The following is a 19,623-nucleotide window of genomic DNA, read 5'->3' as shown; positions in this document are numbered from 1 at the left end:
TATTGCATTTCATCTAAATATTGCCTTTCATCCCCCCCAAAGTGTCGGTTTGCAGCCTATATTTAGCCTTTGGAGGATGGCCATATCAGAGGAGGTGAAACACAGCCACCCTTGCTAGCTTTCAGGAACGCCTCAGCCAGTTAGGCCAGAGGGGCAAAGGTGTGCGGGCAGGCCAGGTTAAGTCAAGCTGCTGCTAATTACCAGCACTGGGATTCCCCTGAGATGAGACAGAGGGATAAGGTGTTTTTTTTCCCTGCATGGAGGCCTTCTTGAAGAGCTGAACTTTGAGAAGACTGAACTGCTTGGCCTCCTTGCAAGAACGTCTTGTCAGCTGCATTTGATTTCCAGTGGTGTCCCCCTTTCTTATTTATTTTTTGCGTTTGCTCCAGGGACCATTTTGAAGCTTTTGCAAGCCCTGACTTCAGCACACCATAATTGTGGCGTTGTTCTTAAAAGGGCAGGTGGATTTTTCAGGGACCAAACTGGAGAGGCAGTAGGTCTCACAACCGCTGCTTCCTCCTCCCTTGGCTCCCCACCCCCCTGTGCCGGCAGGATCCTGACAAAGAGCACCACTGTGTGGAGGGAAGGGAGCCGTTTCCTGATCATTAATCTGCCTCTCGGAAAAAGATGTGCATTCTCCATTTCTCTGGTCACAGCCAGCAGCAGGGAGCTGCAGCTTGGAAAAATGTCTGCCAGCAAAACTGGCGGAGTGGCTGTGTTTTGATGGTGGCTGCTTCGCGGTAGGGATCGATTGTGGCCAGTTTAGATTGCCTGCAGGTGTTTTCACCCCCAGAAGGCTCTGAGGAGCAGCTGCAAAGAGAGGTTCGGGTGCCACACAGCTGTTTTGCAGAACGGAAACTTTGCCATTATCTGCGTGTTTCTCAGTGGGTCTCAGTTGCAAGAAGCTGAGTTTGCTACTCGCTCACAGAGCCAGGAATGTCCCTGAGGCCTCTTGTGCTGTAGCCTGGCTTAGAAATGAGAGGTCTGAACGAACCTTTCCACTTCCCCCCCTGATGTTATTGGTGGCAGGCCTGCAAAATGCACTACAGCGTCCTAAATCTTGAAACAGAACCGTTGAGCCATTTCCCATTCTCCCGTCCTCGAGCAGCAGAGATGTTGGGGTAGCTCAGGTGCTTGCCATAATAAAGTTCACCTATGCAAACATCTTGAAAATCTCCTCCGTATGGGTCTTTGTGGGGTGATGGTGCCTGACCGCTGGCCCTTGGGAGTATGGGAAGATTTTCTGCTGGTAACCCTGCAGCTGGACCGCCTTTGTGGACTGAATGCCAGAGGTGCTGAGTTTGTGGGACTGCGTCGGCTGCTGTCTCCCAGCAGGCCCCCTTTTATTATGTGCATGGGGGGGTGTCTGTAACTGCGGAGGTCAGGTGTGTTGGCGCATGATGTTTTCCCTAATTCCTGCAAGCTGGATCCTGTTCTTACCTGGCTGCATTTTATTCCCCCGTGCTCTGGAATGTCAATGTCATACCTCCAAGCGGGTGGATGGAACAACTTCAGCGCTGCTGGCAACCTTCAGTCTCTGATCATGACTTGCTGCCCCCTCCCAACCACCCAAATCTGCCTGAGGCCCACAGATAAACTGGCAAGCCCTTCAAGCCTCAGGGGGCAGCTGCTCACTGGAACTACTACAGCTGTCTTTTGAAACTTATTTTTTAAAAGCAGCTCACTCTCTCTCCTAGTATGTTCCCAGCGCCCTCCCTACCAGGCTTATTGTGGTTTGGGGTGAGGGGTTTTGTTGCATCTTTGCTTGAAACTCGAACATGGGCGGTTAGGTAGCCAGGCATGGCCATCTGTGACTGCTTCCAGCCCTCCGGCTGTGGTGTGTGGGTTTTGGTTTTTTCTTTCTTTCAAGAAATGGTTCGGTGTGGATTTTCCACTGTGCTCTTGAGACTGCCTCAATCACACACTCCAGAGTCCACTTGCCGCCTCCCTGATTCCTGAGCTGTGCTCTTAAAATGGCTGCCTGCCTCGTTCATGTGTCTTGATTTCTGAGCAGGAAGTTTCTGGGAGATCTGGTGTAGGCAGGAGGTACGCAGGGTCCAGGTTCCTGTCGTAGGAGTCTCTGTATCCATAGACCAATTGCCAGAGAAGCATATCTGTGAGTTTTTAAGACTATAAAGCTTTCTGGTACAGCCTTGGTGCAGAAGGCAAACGCTCCACAGACCCGGCTTGACTTCTTCCTGCTCAGTGTTCTCTCAGTCCCGTCTCTCACTTTCCTTTGTAACTGGCAGCAGAACCACAAATACTAGCCCAGCCCTGGTGGTGTGCCTACCAGGAGTGAAACACCGCACCCCACCCTGCTCTTTCTGCCACATGGATCCATTGCAGAGGGAAAAGAGACGGCCGCTGGTGGAGAAAGGACTTGGGCATGTGGCTCAAATGAGGGAAGGCCTGGCCTCAGCCTGGAACTGTAGTTTGTTGGACAGGTTTCCCTGGTAGGAAAGGGTTCAAAAGGAAGATAGTGAAATGAGAGCCGGCTGCATGTGCCTCCTTGGAGACCCTTAGAGGTGGAAAGCCTGGATGTATATATTTCCGGCCAATCACAAATGAAGCATCCCTAATTCTCAGCATTTACAGAGCACTTCATTGCATTTCAGAGAGCTTCTCTTGTGCTCTGTCGTTTTAGAACAGCAGCCCTGTAAAGGAGGCCAGCATTACGATCTGTGGCTGTGGTGATCTTTGAAGTTGGGGACTCAGGAAGCTCAGCTGCTCCTTCGCCTTTTGCTGTTGCAACGAACCTGGTGGCTTCTTTTCTTTTTCTTTCTTTCTTTCTTTCTTTCTTTGTCTTGGGGTAAGCCAAGGTCCCTGCCTAGCATCTCCCTTTGCCTGTGTTGAGGCAGAGTGGCAACCTTTTATTGGGAGCCAAGAGCTGTTGTCAAAGGGCGCTGAGCACTTGTAGGGAACTCAAACATTATTGTGATCAAATTGCAACGATCAAGAACAGAAACAATGTGTGATTACAGCAGGAGTCCCCAGCGTGGCGCCCTTGAGCACAGTCGTGCCCACAAGGGCCTTCTCTGGTGCCCACAGCGTTGTCTCACCCTGCCAAAATTAGGCTTGGAAGGAGCATTCTGTTGTGACCAGTAGAATGCGTTGCGGTGTGTGTTTGAGTTTGTGGTGTGTGCTCTGTTCTTCTTTTAAGGTGGTGGCAGTGTTTGCAAGGCTCCCTGTTTTGGGTGGTGAAAGGCAAGTACAGCTATCTTTTGCAAAGTCCCCAACTAAAGTCACTTATGGTGGCAGAGAATTTCAGAACGTGGTGTTCAGAATTCACTTCTTTTGGTGTATTTGAAACCTAGATGTATGTCAGGATGGTAGATGGCTGCCAGCTCTTCATGGAGCAGCTCTTGAAGCACAGAAGGGAGCAAGGAGCTGCTGGAGGGGCCTCCTGCATTGTGGCTCAAGGTGACTTTGAGATTTTTCAGGCAGAGAGGAACCACCTTGATGCCTCCACGTGAGGCCCACTTGAAAGTCTTTCCTTATTATCTTTGTCCCCCTCCACTTCTGGCTTTCTATGGTTGTATCTCCTCCTGCACTGAACTTCTTCATCTCTCTCTCCCTACCCCCCATCATGCATGACTCCCCACCCCCAAATGTGGGGCAGCACCACTGGGACCACCTATGTGCGGCCCGATCACAACCTGTCATTACTGTGTGTGTGTGCATGTGTGTCCATGTGTGTTCACATGCACGGGTGCTGCATGTGCAAATAGACCTCACACAAAGAAGGAGATTCCACATTGCTAGCAGGCAGCACCCGGATGCATTTGCAAAGGCTGGCCTTCCTTTCCAAGCACGCTGCTGAAAATGCATCCTTGGTGCAACTTATCAATGTCTGACTGCCTTCATCATCCTAGGGTGCACTTTTGCATTGGTCAGCTAAGTGGCAAAGTGTTTAAGGCTGTCACGGACAGCAAAATGTCCTTTGCTCTAGCAGTAACTGGGGAAAGGGGCCAGTGTGGTGGGTCAGCTGGTGCAGAATGCTGCAGCACAGTTGCTGACAGGAGTGAGACCCAGCCAGCATACAGAACACCTCAGGGATCTGCACTGGTTGCTCATTTGCTGCCAAACCAAGTTCAATCCCACTTTGCTTGTGGGATTGCCATACCTCAAAATACCCACTTGGCTGCTTTCATCTGCACAATTGGCACTATTGTGTTTTTTAAAAAACAAAACAAACCCCACCAATATTTTAGTGTGGCAGTGCCAATCCTTTGGAACTCCCTGCCTATTGACATTCACTGTACAATGTTCAAAACATTTTTGCTTATCAAAGCCTACCCAGATACGTCAAAACTGCATGTATCTCTTTTTAACTCCTGTTGATTTCAAATCATCTTTCAAATACTTTAAAATACCTGTTTATAATCAAGCCTCTTAATGTTTAATTTCATGTTTCTGTAAACCACTTAGAGGTGTGTTGTTTTCCTTAACAAGCAAGCAGTATATAATTTTTACTAATTAATAAGTGAAAGAAACTGGTGGCTGAGGAACCTGTGTCCTTCCAGCAGGTGCTGCTGGACTCCCAGCTCCCCTCCTCATGCTTGGCCCTTGGCCATGGCTGGCTCCTGGTCACGGCAGTCCAGCAACATCTGTAGGGCCCTAGGCTCTCTGCCACCACCAGCCTAAATGGAAGGAAGGTGTGGCTTGCATGTCCTTGCCATTTGGAAATATAACAGCCTCCTTTTCTTCCCTCTCTCCTCCCAGTAATCCTCCGCTGAGCGAGGAGATGTTGCCTCCCGGGGAGTGGATGTGCCATCGCTGCACCGTGCGCCGGAAGGTAAAGACGCCTCCGCCCATGAGTGAACGGACCTTCTGGGCATTCGGATGTAATCTCTTCTCCTCCTCTTCCTTCTCTGGAAAGAACAAAAGGGTTGCAAACAGCTGTGGGGAAAGATTTGTTCAGGAGGGGCGGGTGCGAGGACATACAGCTGCCACAGACCAAAAAATAGCTTTTATAATTCCCAACGCATTATGAACACCTGTCTTTCTCAAGCGGGGCTGGGGGGAATGCTTCACAAATCTTCGGGAAAAGCTAGATTAAATTAATTCATGCTTTGAGCCTGGCAGGGAGGGTGATGAGAAAGCCGTTCCTTTCTTTACCTGCTTCTCCAGACCATGGCCAAATGTGCAAGTCGCTGCCATAGCTGTGACAAGCTAATTTGGTGGAGCCACATTCCCTGCCTTGCTAAGCCAATTGCAGGTTGTGTGTGTGTGCGTGTGTGTTCTTGCTTGCAGGGGGTGGTGGAGGGGGGGAGCTGGCTGTGACGGCACAGGCCTCTCCCTCTTTCAGGCCAGCTGCTCCCATTGCCAAGCTTCCCCAGTTCCTTCCGGCTAGCTTGGGAGAGGAGAGAATGGAATGACCTCCTGTTGTTTCCATAGCAGCGGGGGGGGGGAGCAGTGATGAGTTACGCTGGCCCCCCCTCCCGCTGCCAAAGCTAGGGAGGCGATTATTGGGCCAGGCTCCAACTTGTCATCAGAGATGCCTGCCCTTTCCTGCAGCTAGCAGGGCGGCCCAGCTGAATGCAAATATTGACTCCTGGGGCTGCCAGCTTTCAGGGTGTGCTTGAAGAGGGAAAGAGCTGCTGGCAGGGCTGGGTGAAAGAGAGAGAGAGAGAGAGATTTCAGAGTCCAGGGATTTTCTGGCTTCTCACGTGTCCAGCGATTCCCGTCCCGCCCCCCAAGTGTAGGATTTCCAGCTTCTGCCTTTCTTCTGTTCTTAAAATAATAATAATAAATAACCAGTGTGGTAAAAGGAAGCAGCAATGGCCACCAATCTAGTTGACTTTAAAAGAGGACTGCAGAGGGCTATCGATGGCTACTAGCCATGATGGCTGTGCTCTGCCTTCACAGTTGGAGTCAGCAATGCTTCTGAATCCCAATTGCTGGAAACCACGGGAAGAGAGTGCCCTCGCACTTGAGTCCTGCTTGTGGGTTTCCCACAGGCATCTAGAGGGCCACTGCAAGAACACGATGCTGGACTAGGTTGGTCATGGGCCTGATCCAGCAGGGGGCTCTTCTTATGTTCTTATGCATGACAGAAGGGCCCATGGCAGAAGCGCTGGCATGTCCCATTAAAAGCATCAGGTAACGCAGGGATTGCTGCGGCCCTTCAAACGTGGGACTCCCAACTCCCATCTTCCCTGTGCATTGGCCACGATGGCTGGCAATGGAGGGAGCTAGGGGCTGCAACGTCTGGGCAGCCCCATAATCGCCACCCCCAAAGTAGCAGTTGCTGACCTCTGCCTGAGGCCCAGGAGAGCTGCTGCCAGTCAAAGGAGACCACGCCAGGCTAGATGGGCAAAGAGCCTGACCTGATAGGACCTATGGTTCTTAGGCTTGATCTTTTGCTGTGTGTTCCTCAGGGCCTAGGTAGCCACCCATTGCTTCCCCGTATTTAGTACCCTTAGGGGGGTCCTTTTGACCTACTTCCCCTGCCTGCCGTCCTTTCATTCCTCGGCCCACTTGGTCAGCTGCTGAGCCCAGCAGGCAGCTCAGAATGGCCAAGCTTGCAACTCACCAAACGGCAGGGCCGTGCCACTCCAGAGAATTCAGTTGAGGCAGGAATAGCACGGACCCCTTTCCCCTTAAAATGACTTGAATCCTTTTGTCAGGACAGGGGAGCAGGGTGGCTTTGGAAGTCAGTCACTGACTCTCAGCCTAACCTATCTCACAGGGTTGTTGTGGGGGTTAAATGAGGAGGAGGACTGTGTGCGTTGCCTTGAGCTCCTTGGAGGGAAAAGTGGCATATAAATGCAGCCATTAAAATAAATCTCAAGCAGTCAGAGTAGTTTTATTCCTGCAAGGCTTCTCCCCGCACTGCACCCCAATCAGTTCGACACAAGCAGAAATAATGGGTTGGATTCAGCTAAGTTCTGCTCCTGAGAGACCCACTGAGAAGTATAGGCCCAAGTTAGTCACATCTGTTCATTTCAATGGACCCAAGTCTGAGTAGGCCCAACTTTGGATACTGCCCCACTGTAAGCCAATAAAAGACATGTCATTATTCAGCCTGAGGGGTCCCATTCCCTTCCAGATAACCTTCCCAGCACCAGATTCCAGTCCTAGGCAGGGCCAAGGGCAAAAGCAAGTGGAAGATTAAATATAAATTCTACCTATGTACAGTACCCCTCTCTGTCCTCGATCTATCCAAGCAAGAGGCATGATCAGAGTTCAGTGACACATCTCCAGGCAGGCGCTTGGGGTGTGGCCCCAAGCAAGTTGCAGGGACCAGATAAAAGAGTCCGGGGGGGCATTGTTTGGCCACTGACCTCTGATTTGGACTGTCCAGTGAAGGTGATGCTTCCCCTTCCTCTGGCTGCTCTGGGGCTGCTGAGTTAAGACTGCCTGCCTGCCTTGTGCCTTGCAGAAGCGGGAGCAGAAGAAGGAGCTGGGCCACGTCAATGGCTTGGTGGAGAAGTCAGGGAAGAGGACCACGTCCCCCACCAGCGACGCAGCGGACTTCTTGGACCGGTCAAGCGGCGGCGTCCTCCGGACCCTCTCCCACACCCGGCTCCTAGAGCGGAGGGCCAGCCGGCCCGGCACTCCCACCTCCAGCGCCAGCACCGAGACCCCCAACTCGGAGCAGAACGACGTGGACGAGGACATCATCGACGTGGACGATGACTCTGCCACCGCGGCAGAGGCAGACGGCGGGCAGCCCCACCTGAAGCGGCCCTTTGAGCTGCTCATCGCCGCCGCCATGGAGAGGAACCCCACCCAGTTCCAGCTGCCCAATGAGCTGACCTGCACCACCGCACTTCCAGGTGAGCAGCAGACCCGCTCCCCTTCTTCACAGGCGCCAGGAGAAGGGAGAAGCTGGAGCCGGGGGGCTCCAGAAGAGGCTGGACCAGCCTGGGCTGCTTGGCTTAGCTTGCGGGCATTGCCATTGCGAAGGGGGCGGCCTTGCGACTCCATGCCTGGTTGCATGGGTAGCCCAGCACAGGTTGGGGCCCATCACCCCTTTGGGCAGGGCTTCTTCCTATCAAGACTCTCATGTCCTTCCACGACTGGGAGTTTGGCTCAGTGGTTCCCAACGTGGGCAGGTCTTTCCCAGAGGCCGTGCGCAGGGGGACTTGAGGAGGCAAGCGGGCCGCAGGGGGTGGATGGAGCTGTAAATGACTCTTGAGATGTTGAAAAGCTAGTATCACTGGATCAAGTTCATCAGGGTTTTTTTAATTAATTAAACGAAATAGTTTTGGTTGGACTTTGAATAAAAGTGCAGTCAATTGTTAATCTTCCTTAGCTGAGTGGCTGTTCTGAGTCATTATTTTTAGTAGGGTAGCGTGGGGCAATGGGAATCAGTTTATGGAACCAAGGGGCCAGGGGTGCAACAAGTGTTTGGAAACCACTGGCGTAGCCATTTGAGGAATAACAGGGCCGTTTACATCTATCTTCCCGCCCCCCCACCCACCCCCCCAGGTACTAGTAAGAGGAGGAGGAAGGAGGAGACGACTGGGAAGAACGTCAAGAAAGCACAGCATGAGCTGGACCACAACGGGTTGGTCCCCCTGCCGGTCAAAGTCTGCTTCACGTGCAGCAGGTATGGGTGTGGCGCACAGGGCTGGGCAGGGGGCTGCAATGGCATTCTGTGCCAGCTTTCTTGGCCAAGGATGGGAGTCAGAGCAGGCCGTGTCCCCGCAGGGCCTAGGCTTAGGCAGCCCTGTGGGAGGCCTCCTTGCTCTCCCTCTTGGCCCGGCTATGCCCAAGGCCTCACATGGAACGCTGACTTTTTCCCCAGCTGCGGGCAGGGTGCGGCAGGATTCCCACTTAAGGCGTTTGGAGGTCATGGGTTTGGATCATGGGCACATCCTTCTTCAGGGGAAGTGCTTCTCAGGGGGCCAGGCACCTGCTTTGCATGCAGAAGACCCCAGGCTCAGTCCCCCCCACTTCATCTTCAGTTTAAAGGGCAACGGGAGATAACCTCTTTCTGCCCAAGACCCTGGAGACCTGCTGACCCCAGTCGGAGTAGACCTGCCTTCCCTTACCTGGGGTTTTAGACTGCAACCCCCCCATCAGCCCCAGCCAGCACAGCCGTACGATGCTGGGGCAGATGGAAGTTGTCGTCCGCCAGTTCCCTTTCTCTTCGCTCCTCTGTGTAGTGACAGCGCTTTTCCCTCCCCCTTCCAGGAGTTGCCGCGTGGCCCCGCTCATCCAGTGCGACTACTGCCCGCTGCTCTTCCACATGGACTGCCTGGAGCCCCCTCTCACGGCCATGCCCCTGGGCCGCTGGATGTGTCCAAACCACATTGAGCACGTGGTGGTAAGTTGGCCTTCCCCTGTGTGGCCTGCAGAGTCTCTCCCCTCCCGCTTTGCTCCCGTGTTGTTGTTGCTGCTGCTGCTGTGACCCGGGGGCTTTGTAATGAGCGCCCCCCCCTCTCTTCCAGCTGAACCAGAAGAACATGACCCTGAGCAACCGGTGCCGAGTGTTTGACCGCTTCCAGGACACCATCTCCCAGCACGTGGTCAAGGTGGACTTCCTCAACCGGGTCCACAAGAAGCACCCCCCCAACCGCCGCGTGGTGCAGTCCATGAAGAGGAAGGGGCTGAAGGTCAGTGGGGAGGGGGCTGTGTTTGTCTCTCTGAATGAGAGGGAGAGGGCTTGAGGGGAGGGTGGGCTGGCCTCTGAGCTTCCTGCGGACTTCCAGGCACCAGGCTCTTTCCTCGGTGAAGCTGCCTTGCGTGAGTCCACCAGGAGGTGGCAGCCTTGCCTGCGCAGAGGACGGCTTTTCCTCTTGAAGCTTGCAGGCCTCGGCTTGCTCTTTAACCAGGCTTGACCCAGAGGCAAGGCTGGGAAGATTTAACTGCCCCTCCTCTCTCTCCGATGCCCTCCCTCAGGTTCCTGATGCCATCAAGTCCCAGTATCGGATCCCGCCCTCGCTGCTGGCCCCTGCCGCAATCAGAGACGGGGAGCTCATCTGCAACGGGGTCCCTGAGGAGCCCTCGCTGAAGCACCTTTGCAGCCCGGAGCACTTAGCCACCCAGTCAGAGCAGCAAGAGGTAAAGGCCCGGGGCGGAGGCCTCTCTCCAGGAGGGGCTGCACTCCTGCCAAAGAGGGTCCCGCGCCCCCCCCCCCCAGCTTCGAAATAGAGGGATGCTGCCTTCTGAGGCCAGCAGACTCTCAGCATGGCTGCGCTTGGCCCTGGCTGCTGAGAGCAGCCCTGAGCACCTCTCCATCAGGCACCTTGTGATGGTCTGCTAGGCATTCTTCCTCCTCCCTTGCATGTTTAGATGTCTCCAATCTGGTATCTGGGTTGGAAGCGGGGCAGGTAACCTCTTTGGGAACCTCGTCTCACATCCATGCTGTGCAGCTAACAGATCTGTTGCGGAATCAGTTTTTTTCCCATGGCAAAGGTCTTTGGTTTCCCTCTGGAGCTGTGGGTTGGCCGTCCTTCCAGTAGACCGAGGAGCCTGAGGGGACTTTGCTGGATGCGAGCAGCCTGCTTGGAATATGCAGGACAGTTCCAGGATTCCCCATGGGGTTGCTGTGCCCTGCTGCAAGCTTTCCTTGGCTCATCTTCCTTGCCTGCCTTAGACCTTCGGCTTGTGCGTTTGCTACAGGCATCTTGGCGGCTGCTGTGAGAACAGGGTCTTGACTCAGAGGGGCCATTGGCCTGACCTGGCAGGGCCATTCTGATGTTCTTATGGAGAAGAAGGCTATCAATTGCTCCTGGCCACAATGGCTATACTCTGCCTCCAGAGAGTCAGAGGCAACAATGCTTCTGAATAGCGGGTGCTGGAAGTTGCAGGAAGGGACAGTGCTGTTCTCGTGCTCGGGTCCTGCCTGTGGGTTTCCCCTTTGGGGCATCAGGTTGGACTAGGATGGGCCACTAGCCATATCAGCAGGGACATTCAGGTGTCCTTTTTCAGGATCTCGTGTTGCGCTCGTTGCAGACTTCCTCTCCTAAGTGTCTCACTCCGTATTCCTTTCTCCTTCCAGTGGCTGTGCAGCGTCGTTGCTCTGCAATGCAGCATATTGAGACACTTATCTGCCAAGCAGATGCCCTCGCTCTGGGACTCTGAGCAGGCGGACAAGGCGGACGTCAAGCCGGTGATCGTGGCTGACGGCTCCCTGGCCGGCCCTTACCAGGTGGCGGACAAAGCCAGCCTCCCTCCCCTCTATTCTGCGCCCTGCCCACCTGGCATTGCCCCTCAGAACTCCTTGGGGTCTTCCCTGCAGGAGGACGCCCACTACCCCTCGTGTACGGACAGGCCCAAGAAAGTGTCTCCCTGCAGCGCGACGTCCAACGGCCCCAACGCCCCCACGGAGGTGAAAATCAACGGGCCACATTTATACAGTGACTCTGCTTCTGCCAACTTGACTGACTCCCCAAGGCTTGGTGGCCAGAGCAGCGGCGCCCTCCCGGGGTTGTCCCAGCGGCAGCAGCCATGGCCCCGGCCTGCCACACCACCGGTAGCCTGCGGGCTCCTCAATCACATGGTGGCGGGGGCTGTCGTGAAGACGGAGAACGCGGTGGGGCCAATCTCGTGCACACACAGGGGCTCTGTGCCAATGGCAGGCATGCCGGCCTCCATCCCGAACTCTTGTGCCAGCCTGGAAGCTGCCAGCACTCTGCAGAGGAAGAACGTGCAGACACAGGTTGGGCCTCTGCTGGCCTCGGACCTGGGGGCGATGGACTCTCCTCTCACTGCCACCCGGGCGCTCACCCCTCCCCAAGCGGCAGCGGTGGGTGACGGGGTCTCTGCCATCGGAGCTGCTCATGGCTTTTGCTCACCAGCACCGCCTCCAGGTGAGAGTGGGGGGGCTTCAGGGCAACTGGGGGTCTCTGGGAGCCCTGCCTCAAAAGGGGCAGCGGGAATGACTGAGTCCTGGGGGACGCCGCCACTTTCATTTATTTTTATTCATAAAATTTATACACTGCCTGATGGTTAAAAACCGAAAACCTTCACTGCGGTTTGCAGAAATATAAAAAGCTGAAATTGTAACAAAATTTAACAATACCTTAAAACTTCCGAAAAGCTAAAATAATAGACTAAAAGCAAAACTTCCATCAGCTTTCTGACAAATCCCACCCACCATTGAAGCCAATGTGTTTTGACTGCGCAATATAAATAGATATAGGTATGTTTGGGGGGATGCCTGTGAATCCTGACCCAGCAGTTCTTTTTGCTCCTCCCTCTAGACGGTAAGGTCAGCCCGAGCACCTTATCCATAGGAAGTATCTTAACCACCCCCTCGTTGCTCCCTCCCAACTCTTCAGCCACGCTGGACCTCGCAAGTTCCCTGAAAGCATTAATGGACAGCAGCGGAGGTGAGTGCTTGCACAAAGGCATCTTGCTGTGTCAGGAAGGGGGGAGGCAAGCAGGCAGAGAGCTCCTCTTGTTGGTCTTGGGGTGACGACATCTGCAGACATCCCCAGGGGGCCTCCTAACTCAGCAATGCTCTTCCTGCCAGTGTGGTGTAGTGGTTAAGAGCGGTGGACTTGTAATCTGATGAACTGGGTTCAATTCCCCGCTCCTCCACCTGCAGCTGCTGGGTGACCTTGGGCCAGTCACACTTCTCTGAAGTCTCTCAGCCTCCCTCACCTCAGAGTGTTTGTTGTGGGGGAGGAAGGGAAAGGAGAATGTTAGCCACTTTGAGACTCCTTCGGGTAGTGATAAAGCGGGAGATCAAATCCAAACTCTTCTTCTTCTTCTTCTTCTTCTTCTTCCTGTGTGGCCTTTTTGATTCTCTCTGACCAAGCTGCTGTGTCCCCCCCCCCTTGCCACCCTCTTGATGAAGGCATCTGCACCCGCTGGTGATGCCAGAGGGGCATTTAGTGTTGGGATACTGCCGGGGAGACGGGGGCATCAGGCAGGCCCCCAGCTGGCTCCAGATGATCACCGGTCGCCCGTGGAACAGCATCAGTCAGTTAGTGACACGAGCCTCAGATACGCTTAGAGACCCATGCACACTCTGTCAGCAGAGTGTGTAAATCTCCACCACAGGCCTATCAGGAAAGCACCATAAGGAAGGGTGTCTTGCTCCTGACAGTTCCACAAGGTTTAATTCGTTGATTCCCTTAGGCACCTCGCCTTAACAGCACCATCTCTTCCTTTATGTCAGCAGAGATTGAGATAAACATGCTGGATGAGAAACTGATCAAGTTCCTGGCCTTGCAAAGAATACATCAGCTGTTTGCTTCCAGGGTCCAGCCCTTTGCAGGCAACGCTGGTCCCCACCAGCCCAGTCCTGGGGGAAATCATGCGGAAGGTAGGCCCATGCCCACATTGACTCGGGCACTCTCTCCTCCTCTTCCTCTTCTCCTCCGCTGCTCTTGGGGGTACAACAGTCTTAAAATTATAAGTCGCCTTTCTGCTACACACTCCCCAATAGCTGAAATGCAGAAGGGGGGGTCAAACAAGTGTCGGCGCCAGCAGTAGGAAAGGCAGGCTCCTTGGGAAGGGCCTGCACCAGAGGAAGAAAGCCCTGAGTTGTTCCTGCTGCACCAAAGTTTCCTCTAGGCATTGGCAGAACGCAGAAGCATAATTAGCCTGATCATAGGAAGTTAGATGGTTGGTCCATTTCGCTCAGTATTGTTTGTATTCACTGGCAGCGGTTCTCAGGGTTTCAGCAGGGAACTCCCCCAGGACAACCCTGGGACCTTTTACAGCCTAAAAATAAAGTAAGATTCTAGTCCTCGTGGTTCTGAATAAAGGTTTGAAATAGGAGCACAGGAAGCTGCCTTATCATGTTGCTGGTCCATCTAGTTCAGTATTGTCCACACTGGCAGCAGTGGCTCTCCAGAGTTCCTGACCGGACATTGCCGGTCCTTCCTGGAGATGTTGCCAGCGGTTGAACCCTGAGCAGGTGCCCAACCACTGAGCCCTCCCCCCAAATAGAAAACACCTGGAATAATGGGACAGATCTGCATTATGATGAAAAGCCCTTTGCCCACCCTGCCTCTCAGCCAAGGGGAGATAATCTAGCCCTGTGTTGTCCACTCTGCCTGGCAGCAGCTCTTCAAGGTCTCTGGGGGCCCCCTGCTGCCCTTTGCCCAGGATTTGAACCTGGGACCTCCTTCCCACTGGCATTGGGAGCACAGATGCCTTCTCGCTGCCTCGCTTTCGGTGACACACCTGCTCAGGTGATGACCCTGGCCCTGCAATGCTTTGTTCAGGAAGCGTTGGCCGAAAGATGTGCCTAGGTGGGATGGGGAGTGAGAAGGCAAATGACAACCTTCACCCTGCCTCTCCTCCTCCTCTGGTTATGGGCCTCAAGGCAAAATGAAAAATGGCAAGAACATGGCTGGTGGAGGTTTTTTGGGGGGGTGCATGGGTGTGTTCAAATCTAGGGGGCTTCTCGCCTCTTGGCAGCGCTTTGTTCTTGAGACCACCTGTCAGGGATTCTTTAGCTGTGAATCCCTTGGGAGATCCCTTCCAACTCTACAATTCGATGAATTCCGTCTTTCTGTCTTCCAGGGCAGAGGAAGGAGGTGCAGGCCCGAGCCGTCTTCTACCCTCTGCTGGGGATGGGCAGTGCGGTGAACATGTGCTACAGGACCCTCTACATTGGGACAGGCAAGGGCTAACTCACTGGGGGACTAGCTCGCCTCCCGCCAAGGGAGGGGAGCAGCTACGTGTGTGCTCAGCAGCCTCCTGGCTGCCCAATTGGCTGGGGAAGCGGGGTCCGCTTGCAAGTTGCTGCAGCTGCTCTCACCGGAAGCTAGTAACTGGGGTGGTGGGGGAACCCTGAGCCTTCTGGGAGTGGGTGTGCTTTCATCTCAACTTCTGCCATGGTCCTTTCCTGCTTCCTGTGGCTTTTGGTGGTGGTCTGGCTGCATCCGAGCCGCCGATGCTCAAGAGAGTTTCTGTCTCCCTTCTTCCTTTGCGCAGGAGCTGACATGGACGTGTGCCTTACAAACTACGGTCACTGCAACTACGTCTCGGGCAAGCACGCCTGCATCTTCTACGACGAGGTGAGTCACGCAGGGCTGCAGCCCGGGAGAGTGGCTTGATTTGGAGGCAGGTAGATCTGCTTCTGAGAGAGCAGAGAGAGGAAGCGTCCTTCTGGCCATCCTTGCCACCAACACCTCCCGTCCAGGGTGTGACTCTGTCTCCCTTTCCCTCTGCCCCAGAACACCAAGCACTACGAGCTGCTCAACTACAGCGAGCACGGCACAACGGTGGACAATGTCCTGTATTCCTGCGACTTCTCCGAGAAGACGGCGCTCGTCCCGGCCAGCAGCATGGTTGCCAAAGTACAGAGCGTGATCAGTAAGTTTGCAGCCTCTCCTGAGCACCAGAGACAAAGCAACACCAGAATCCTACACAAGGGCAACTTGCATAGGCAGGAGAGGCCCACTCTGCGTGCGTCTCTCTGACTGTTTTACACAAGCATTGCTTCTAGTCCAGGCTTCCTCAACTTCGGCCCTCCAGATGTTTCAAGACTACAATTCCCATCATCCCAGTAAAATAATACAGCATTCTAAAATCAGTTCATTCTAAAATCAGTTCAAATCAAATTAATGGCAACCATTGGGCTAGAGTTCTGTGAGGATTACTGAAGGAGGGGGTCAGGCTGTGCCTTGGCCAAAGGCCTGGTGGAACAGCTCTGTCCTCTGTTGTAGGCCAAAAACATCTGGAGGGCCGAGGTTGAGGAAGCCTGTTCTAGTACTTCAACGGCTGCTCTGGTGTGAGTGTGTGGACATTACTCTGCTTAAAAATCAGAAGCCAGAGGGATGGTTAAATCTGATATCGAGTGAGGGGGATGGGAGGTTCAGCCCCTTTTTGAAGCAAGGCGCCCGGGATTGTGCACAGGATTCCCAAGGTGATGGCACCACATACCGTATTCTTCGCTCTATAAGACGCACTTCCCCCTCCTAAAAAGTAAGGGGAAATGTGTGTGCATCTTACGGAGCGAATGCAGGCGGGAGGCTCTGCTCAGCGCTCCCTTTAAAGAGCCGCGTGGCCCTCCTCAGGGAAAAGCACCCAAGAGCCGCACACACACTCCACACGCTCTTTAAAGGGAGCGCGGCTCTTGGGGGGAGCCTTAGCCGTGCGCAGCCTTTCCCCGGCAGGGGATGAAGGCTCCTATTGCCGGGTAGAGGCTGCGCATGGCTAAGCCAGGACAGCCAGCAGGATCACAGCGCAGCGATCTCGCTTGCTGTCCTGGCTTTTGAGATTCAGAAAAAAATTTTCTTCTTTTCCTCTTCCAAAAACAAGGTGCGTCCTATGGTCTGGTGCATCTTATAGAGCGAAAAATACGGTATTTGTGCAATGGCATTAAGGTGCCGGCAGTTTTATTTTCAGTCTCCCCCACGCCCCTTTCCACCTTTGCCCACTGTGCCTCTCTTCCTGTATTCCAGAGCGACACAAGAGCCGAAAACAGCAGCAGCAGCTTCAGCCGCCGCCCCCTGAGGAGGAGCAGCCGCCAAGCGAAGAGGCGGCGGTGATGCGGTCCCAGGCCCAGGGCCCGTCCCCCAAGCCCTGCAACTGCAAAGCCAGCAGCTCCAGCCTCATTGGGGGCAGCGGGGCCGGCTGGGAGGGGACGGCCCTCCTGCACCACGGCAGCTACATCAAGCTGGGCTGCCTGCAGTTTGTCTTCAGCATCACGGAGTTTGCGACCAAACAGCCCAGGGGAGGAGATGCCGCCGCGGCCTTAGCACAAGAGAGGGACTTGGAGGAGAAGCTGTCCCCAAAGGCCCAGCAGGTCCCTGTGCTGCGCTCAAATTCAGTGCCCTAGGAGGAGGCAGCGACCGAGGGGGGGGGGGTTGGACAAGGAAAAATAAATCCTCCCTCCCAAGATCGAGAGACTCCCTCACAGACACATTGTGCACAGGATTCCCTTTGATGTACACGAACCATGTCTTGTCCGGATTCCCAACCCTCAACGTGGGCCACAGACTGTTGACGCCCTTTGCATGAGATGAAGAACTTTTAATTTTTATTATTAATATTATTATTATTATTATTGTTTGCTCAAGTTTTTAGGGGCATTTGCACATATATTTGTACTATACATTTCATTTAAAAAAAGAAAAGGAAAGGAATTAACTGCAGCGTGTTGGGAGGCCGTGCTGGGGCAGAGCCGGTGAGAGGGGGCCGGGAGGGGAGGGGAGGGGGTCGTTGACATTGCCCCCCAGGCAAGCCTGCTCCCCTTTGCAGTTGTAAAATAATCCCAAAAAAACCTGTTCTATTTTGTGCCAGTGACAATAGTTTTTATATTAAAGAGAAAAAGAGAAATACAGTTTTCATACAGCAAAAATCTATTCAATTATCATTGTTTTATTTAATGTAAAGGTGCGCTATCGTCCTGCCAGATTTATTTTCTCCCCCCCCCTTTCCAACCTCCTGTGCCCCCCCTTCTCTCCCCCTTCCTGCTGCAGTTGCAATTCTGCGTATTGTGTGTGTGGCAGGAAGCGAGTTCTGATTTCCTGCCGCCCACCCTGTTTCGTTCCCGCCCCCCTTTTAGATGATGGAGAAGTATTTGGGGTTCTGTGTAAATACATCCACTGACAGCGTTTTTCTCTACCCCCCGCCACCCCCCCACTGTGTTTTTTAAGCTGTGTACGTGTGGGTTATGACGTTTTTCCTCCAGTTGTCTTAATTGTAGCAAAGCGTTTCTTTGTCGTAAGCCTCCTTTTTCCCTCCCTTTTGTTCCAGAAACTTCCCTCCCCCCCCCCCCCCCGCAGCTAAGTTCTGATGTACAGAAGTAAATTGCTATGTTTTAGGCTTTACGGAAACTTTTTTTCCTCTCTCCTGTATTCTGTATATAAAACAAAAACTATGGCACTCGTCGCTGTCTGCCTGTCTCTGGAAATTCCCTGCCATCAGCAAGAAAAGTTCCGTCGGCTTTTGGGGGTTCCTGTAGGCAAATGTCCCTATGGAGGGGGTTTCCTTCCTTTCCCCCCCCCCACCCCCGGGTCACAAGGTGGGTCTCCTTTTGCACCTGCGCTGTCAGACGGAAGCCAACCGCTTCTCCTTCACCGTGTGAAGATTCAGCCAAAAGTGGGATCTGAGGACTGTCTCCCTGTTCCTGGTTGTGCACAGGGTGCCAACTTAGAGTGCCCCTCCCCTCCTCCCCGCCCCCCCCCACAACAGGGTATATACTTGTAGGGCATTGTGGAACAAAAACAGCACCTCTGGCACCCAGAGGCTATATTGGGGGGGGTTATGGGGGGGAGAGAAAATTATTCCCGCCGGTTGGCCTCGACTCACTCCATCCTGGAGGTGAGATCTGCTGAGTTCTTTAAAATGTTTTTAATGCTTGGGGGGGTTTTTTGGATCTGGAAAAAATTCTTAACCTTTTTTTTTTTTTGTATAAAACGGAAAAGATTTCATGACTGTTCCAATGGCATTAAGTCTGTATTAATAAACTCACATACTACTATTTAAAAATCATGGGGCTGTGCCAAGCCGTGCCAATTCTTTTTAGAAGAATTCCTTTGCTCTCATTCTTGTCATCGCCCACGTTCCCTTCCTAGATGGAGCCGGGCTCCTTCACTGGGAAGCCAGGTCTCTCTCCTCCCTCCCACTAGCGGAGGCGGCCGGTCGTGGAACAAGAGAGTCGGAAGTGATCCAAAGGATCACCCAACCCCTGGAATTGCATTAGGACTTGTGGGGCACTGGCCTGCCCCACCTGCCTGCTACCTTCCTTTGAACCAGCCACCCCCTCCTAAGTCTTGATCTTGCCCCTTGTAGGACTCAGGAGAAATGGAGGGCAGAGGCCAAACTGGAATGAATTGGCTCTGCCATTGAGCTTCCTGCCTCGCCCATCCCTCACCATCATGGGCACCAGACACTTCCTGTCTTCCCCCTAAGAACTCATGCTTTTCATGGAGCAGACGGCTGGTTCAGTCTGTGGCCTTCCCAAAGCTGCCGGCAGGGATGGGGAACATCTGCTGCTCTCCACATGCTGCTGGATTCGGTCCTGGAAGAAGCCTGCTGGACCAGGCCAATGGCCCATCTAGGCCAGCATCCTGTTCTTACAGTGGCCAAGATGCCCCAATGGAAAGCCCTCCTCCATGATTTTGTCTAATCCAGCAACCTGTGGATTCTCTCCTGCCCTAGAGAATCACTGCCTCTTAAGCCCACCAGCTGAGAACGGGGCAAATTCTGCAGAAGGTTCTTGCATTTGTTGGTCAGCTGAACTTCCCCTGTTGGCCAGCAGCCTGTTCATTCTTCAGCGGAAATCAGTTAAATAACTTTCCTCCCTCACCAATAACATCTTCATTCCACCATTCCCTGTTGAGCTGAGATGCTCTGCTTATCTAAGGGGTGTCTAGATTGCCGCAGCTCAGTCGCTATCACTGTATATTTAACTGCATTTATAATACTGCTTCAATCATTCATAACTTCTAATCAAGTTTAACGTTTGATCACACAATGTCCCTTTTAAAAATACTGATGAAACCAAAGGTGGAAAAAGCAAGTTAACTTGAAATTTCCCAACATATGCATGGTGTACTTTGCAAACAAATTTTCTTTTGCGAAAGACAAGTTTCTGTCCTCAAGAACTTAATCTAAATGTTGGCAACCAGATGTGAAACAAAGGAGAGGGAGAGGAGGGCAGAGCAACAAGGAAAGCCAGTTGCACAACTTCAATTTCTGTTTGACCCTGGAGGATGATTTCAGGAACTGACGCCTCCAACTCCCATGAGCCTTAGA

The 19,623-nt window shown here is 53.4% G+C and overlaps 1 protein-coding gene across 7 annotated transcripts in view; it reads left to right on the top strand.

The window, feature by feature from the left end:
• The window catches only part of PHF12 (PHD finger protein 12), a 28,745-nt gene extending 10,997 nt beyond the window's left edge, over positions 1-17,748 (top strand). For 2 of the 7 annotated variants that reach the window (XM_083587473.1, XM_083587477.1), the window contains 13 exons: positions 4,723-4,795; positions 7,385-7,781; positions 8,437-8,557; positions 9,145-9,277; positions 9,402-9,566; positions 9,853-10,014; positions 10,955-11,765; positions 12,159-12,287; positions 13,082-13,228; positions 14,437-14,535; positions 14,851-14,933; positions 15,093-15,231; positions 16,323-17,748. In XM_083587473.1, the coding sequence (XP_083443599.1) occupies positions 4,723-4,795; positions 7,385-7,781; positions 8,437-8,557; positions 9,145-9,277; positions 9,402-9,566; positions 9,853-10,014; positions 10,955-11,765; positions 12,159-12,287; positions 13,082-13,228; positions 14,437-14,535; positions 14,851-14,933; positions 15,093-15,231; positions 16,323-16,699 (2,836 nt within the window). In that variant the 3' untranslated portion in view covers positions 16,700-17,748. Of the gene's footprint in view, positions 1-2,959; positions 3,421-4,722; positions 4,796-7,384; positions 7,782-8,436; positions 8,558-9,144; positions 9,278-9,401; positions 9,567-9,852; positions 10,015-10,954; positions 11,766-12,158; positions 12,288-13,081; positions 13,229-14,436; positions 14,536-14,850; positions 14,934-15,092; positions 15,232-16,322 lie in introns of those variants that run through there. The other 5 variants (XM_083587479.1, XM_083587478.1, XM_083587474.1 and 2 more) reach the window with 5 other exon arrangements.
• The last annotated feature ends 1,875 nt before the right edge of the window (positions 17,749-19,623 follow it).

Source organism: Podarcis filfolensis (genome assembly GCF_964270895.1).
Source record: "Podarcis filfolensis genome assembly, chromosome: 15".
Classification (NCBI taxonomy): domain Eukaryota; kingdom Metazoa; phylum Chordata; class Lepidosauria; order Squamata; family Lacertidae; genus Podarcis; species Podarcis filfolensis.
Note: the sequence above shows the minus strand (reverse complement) of the source record. Positions and strands in the feature narration are given on the sequence as shown.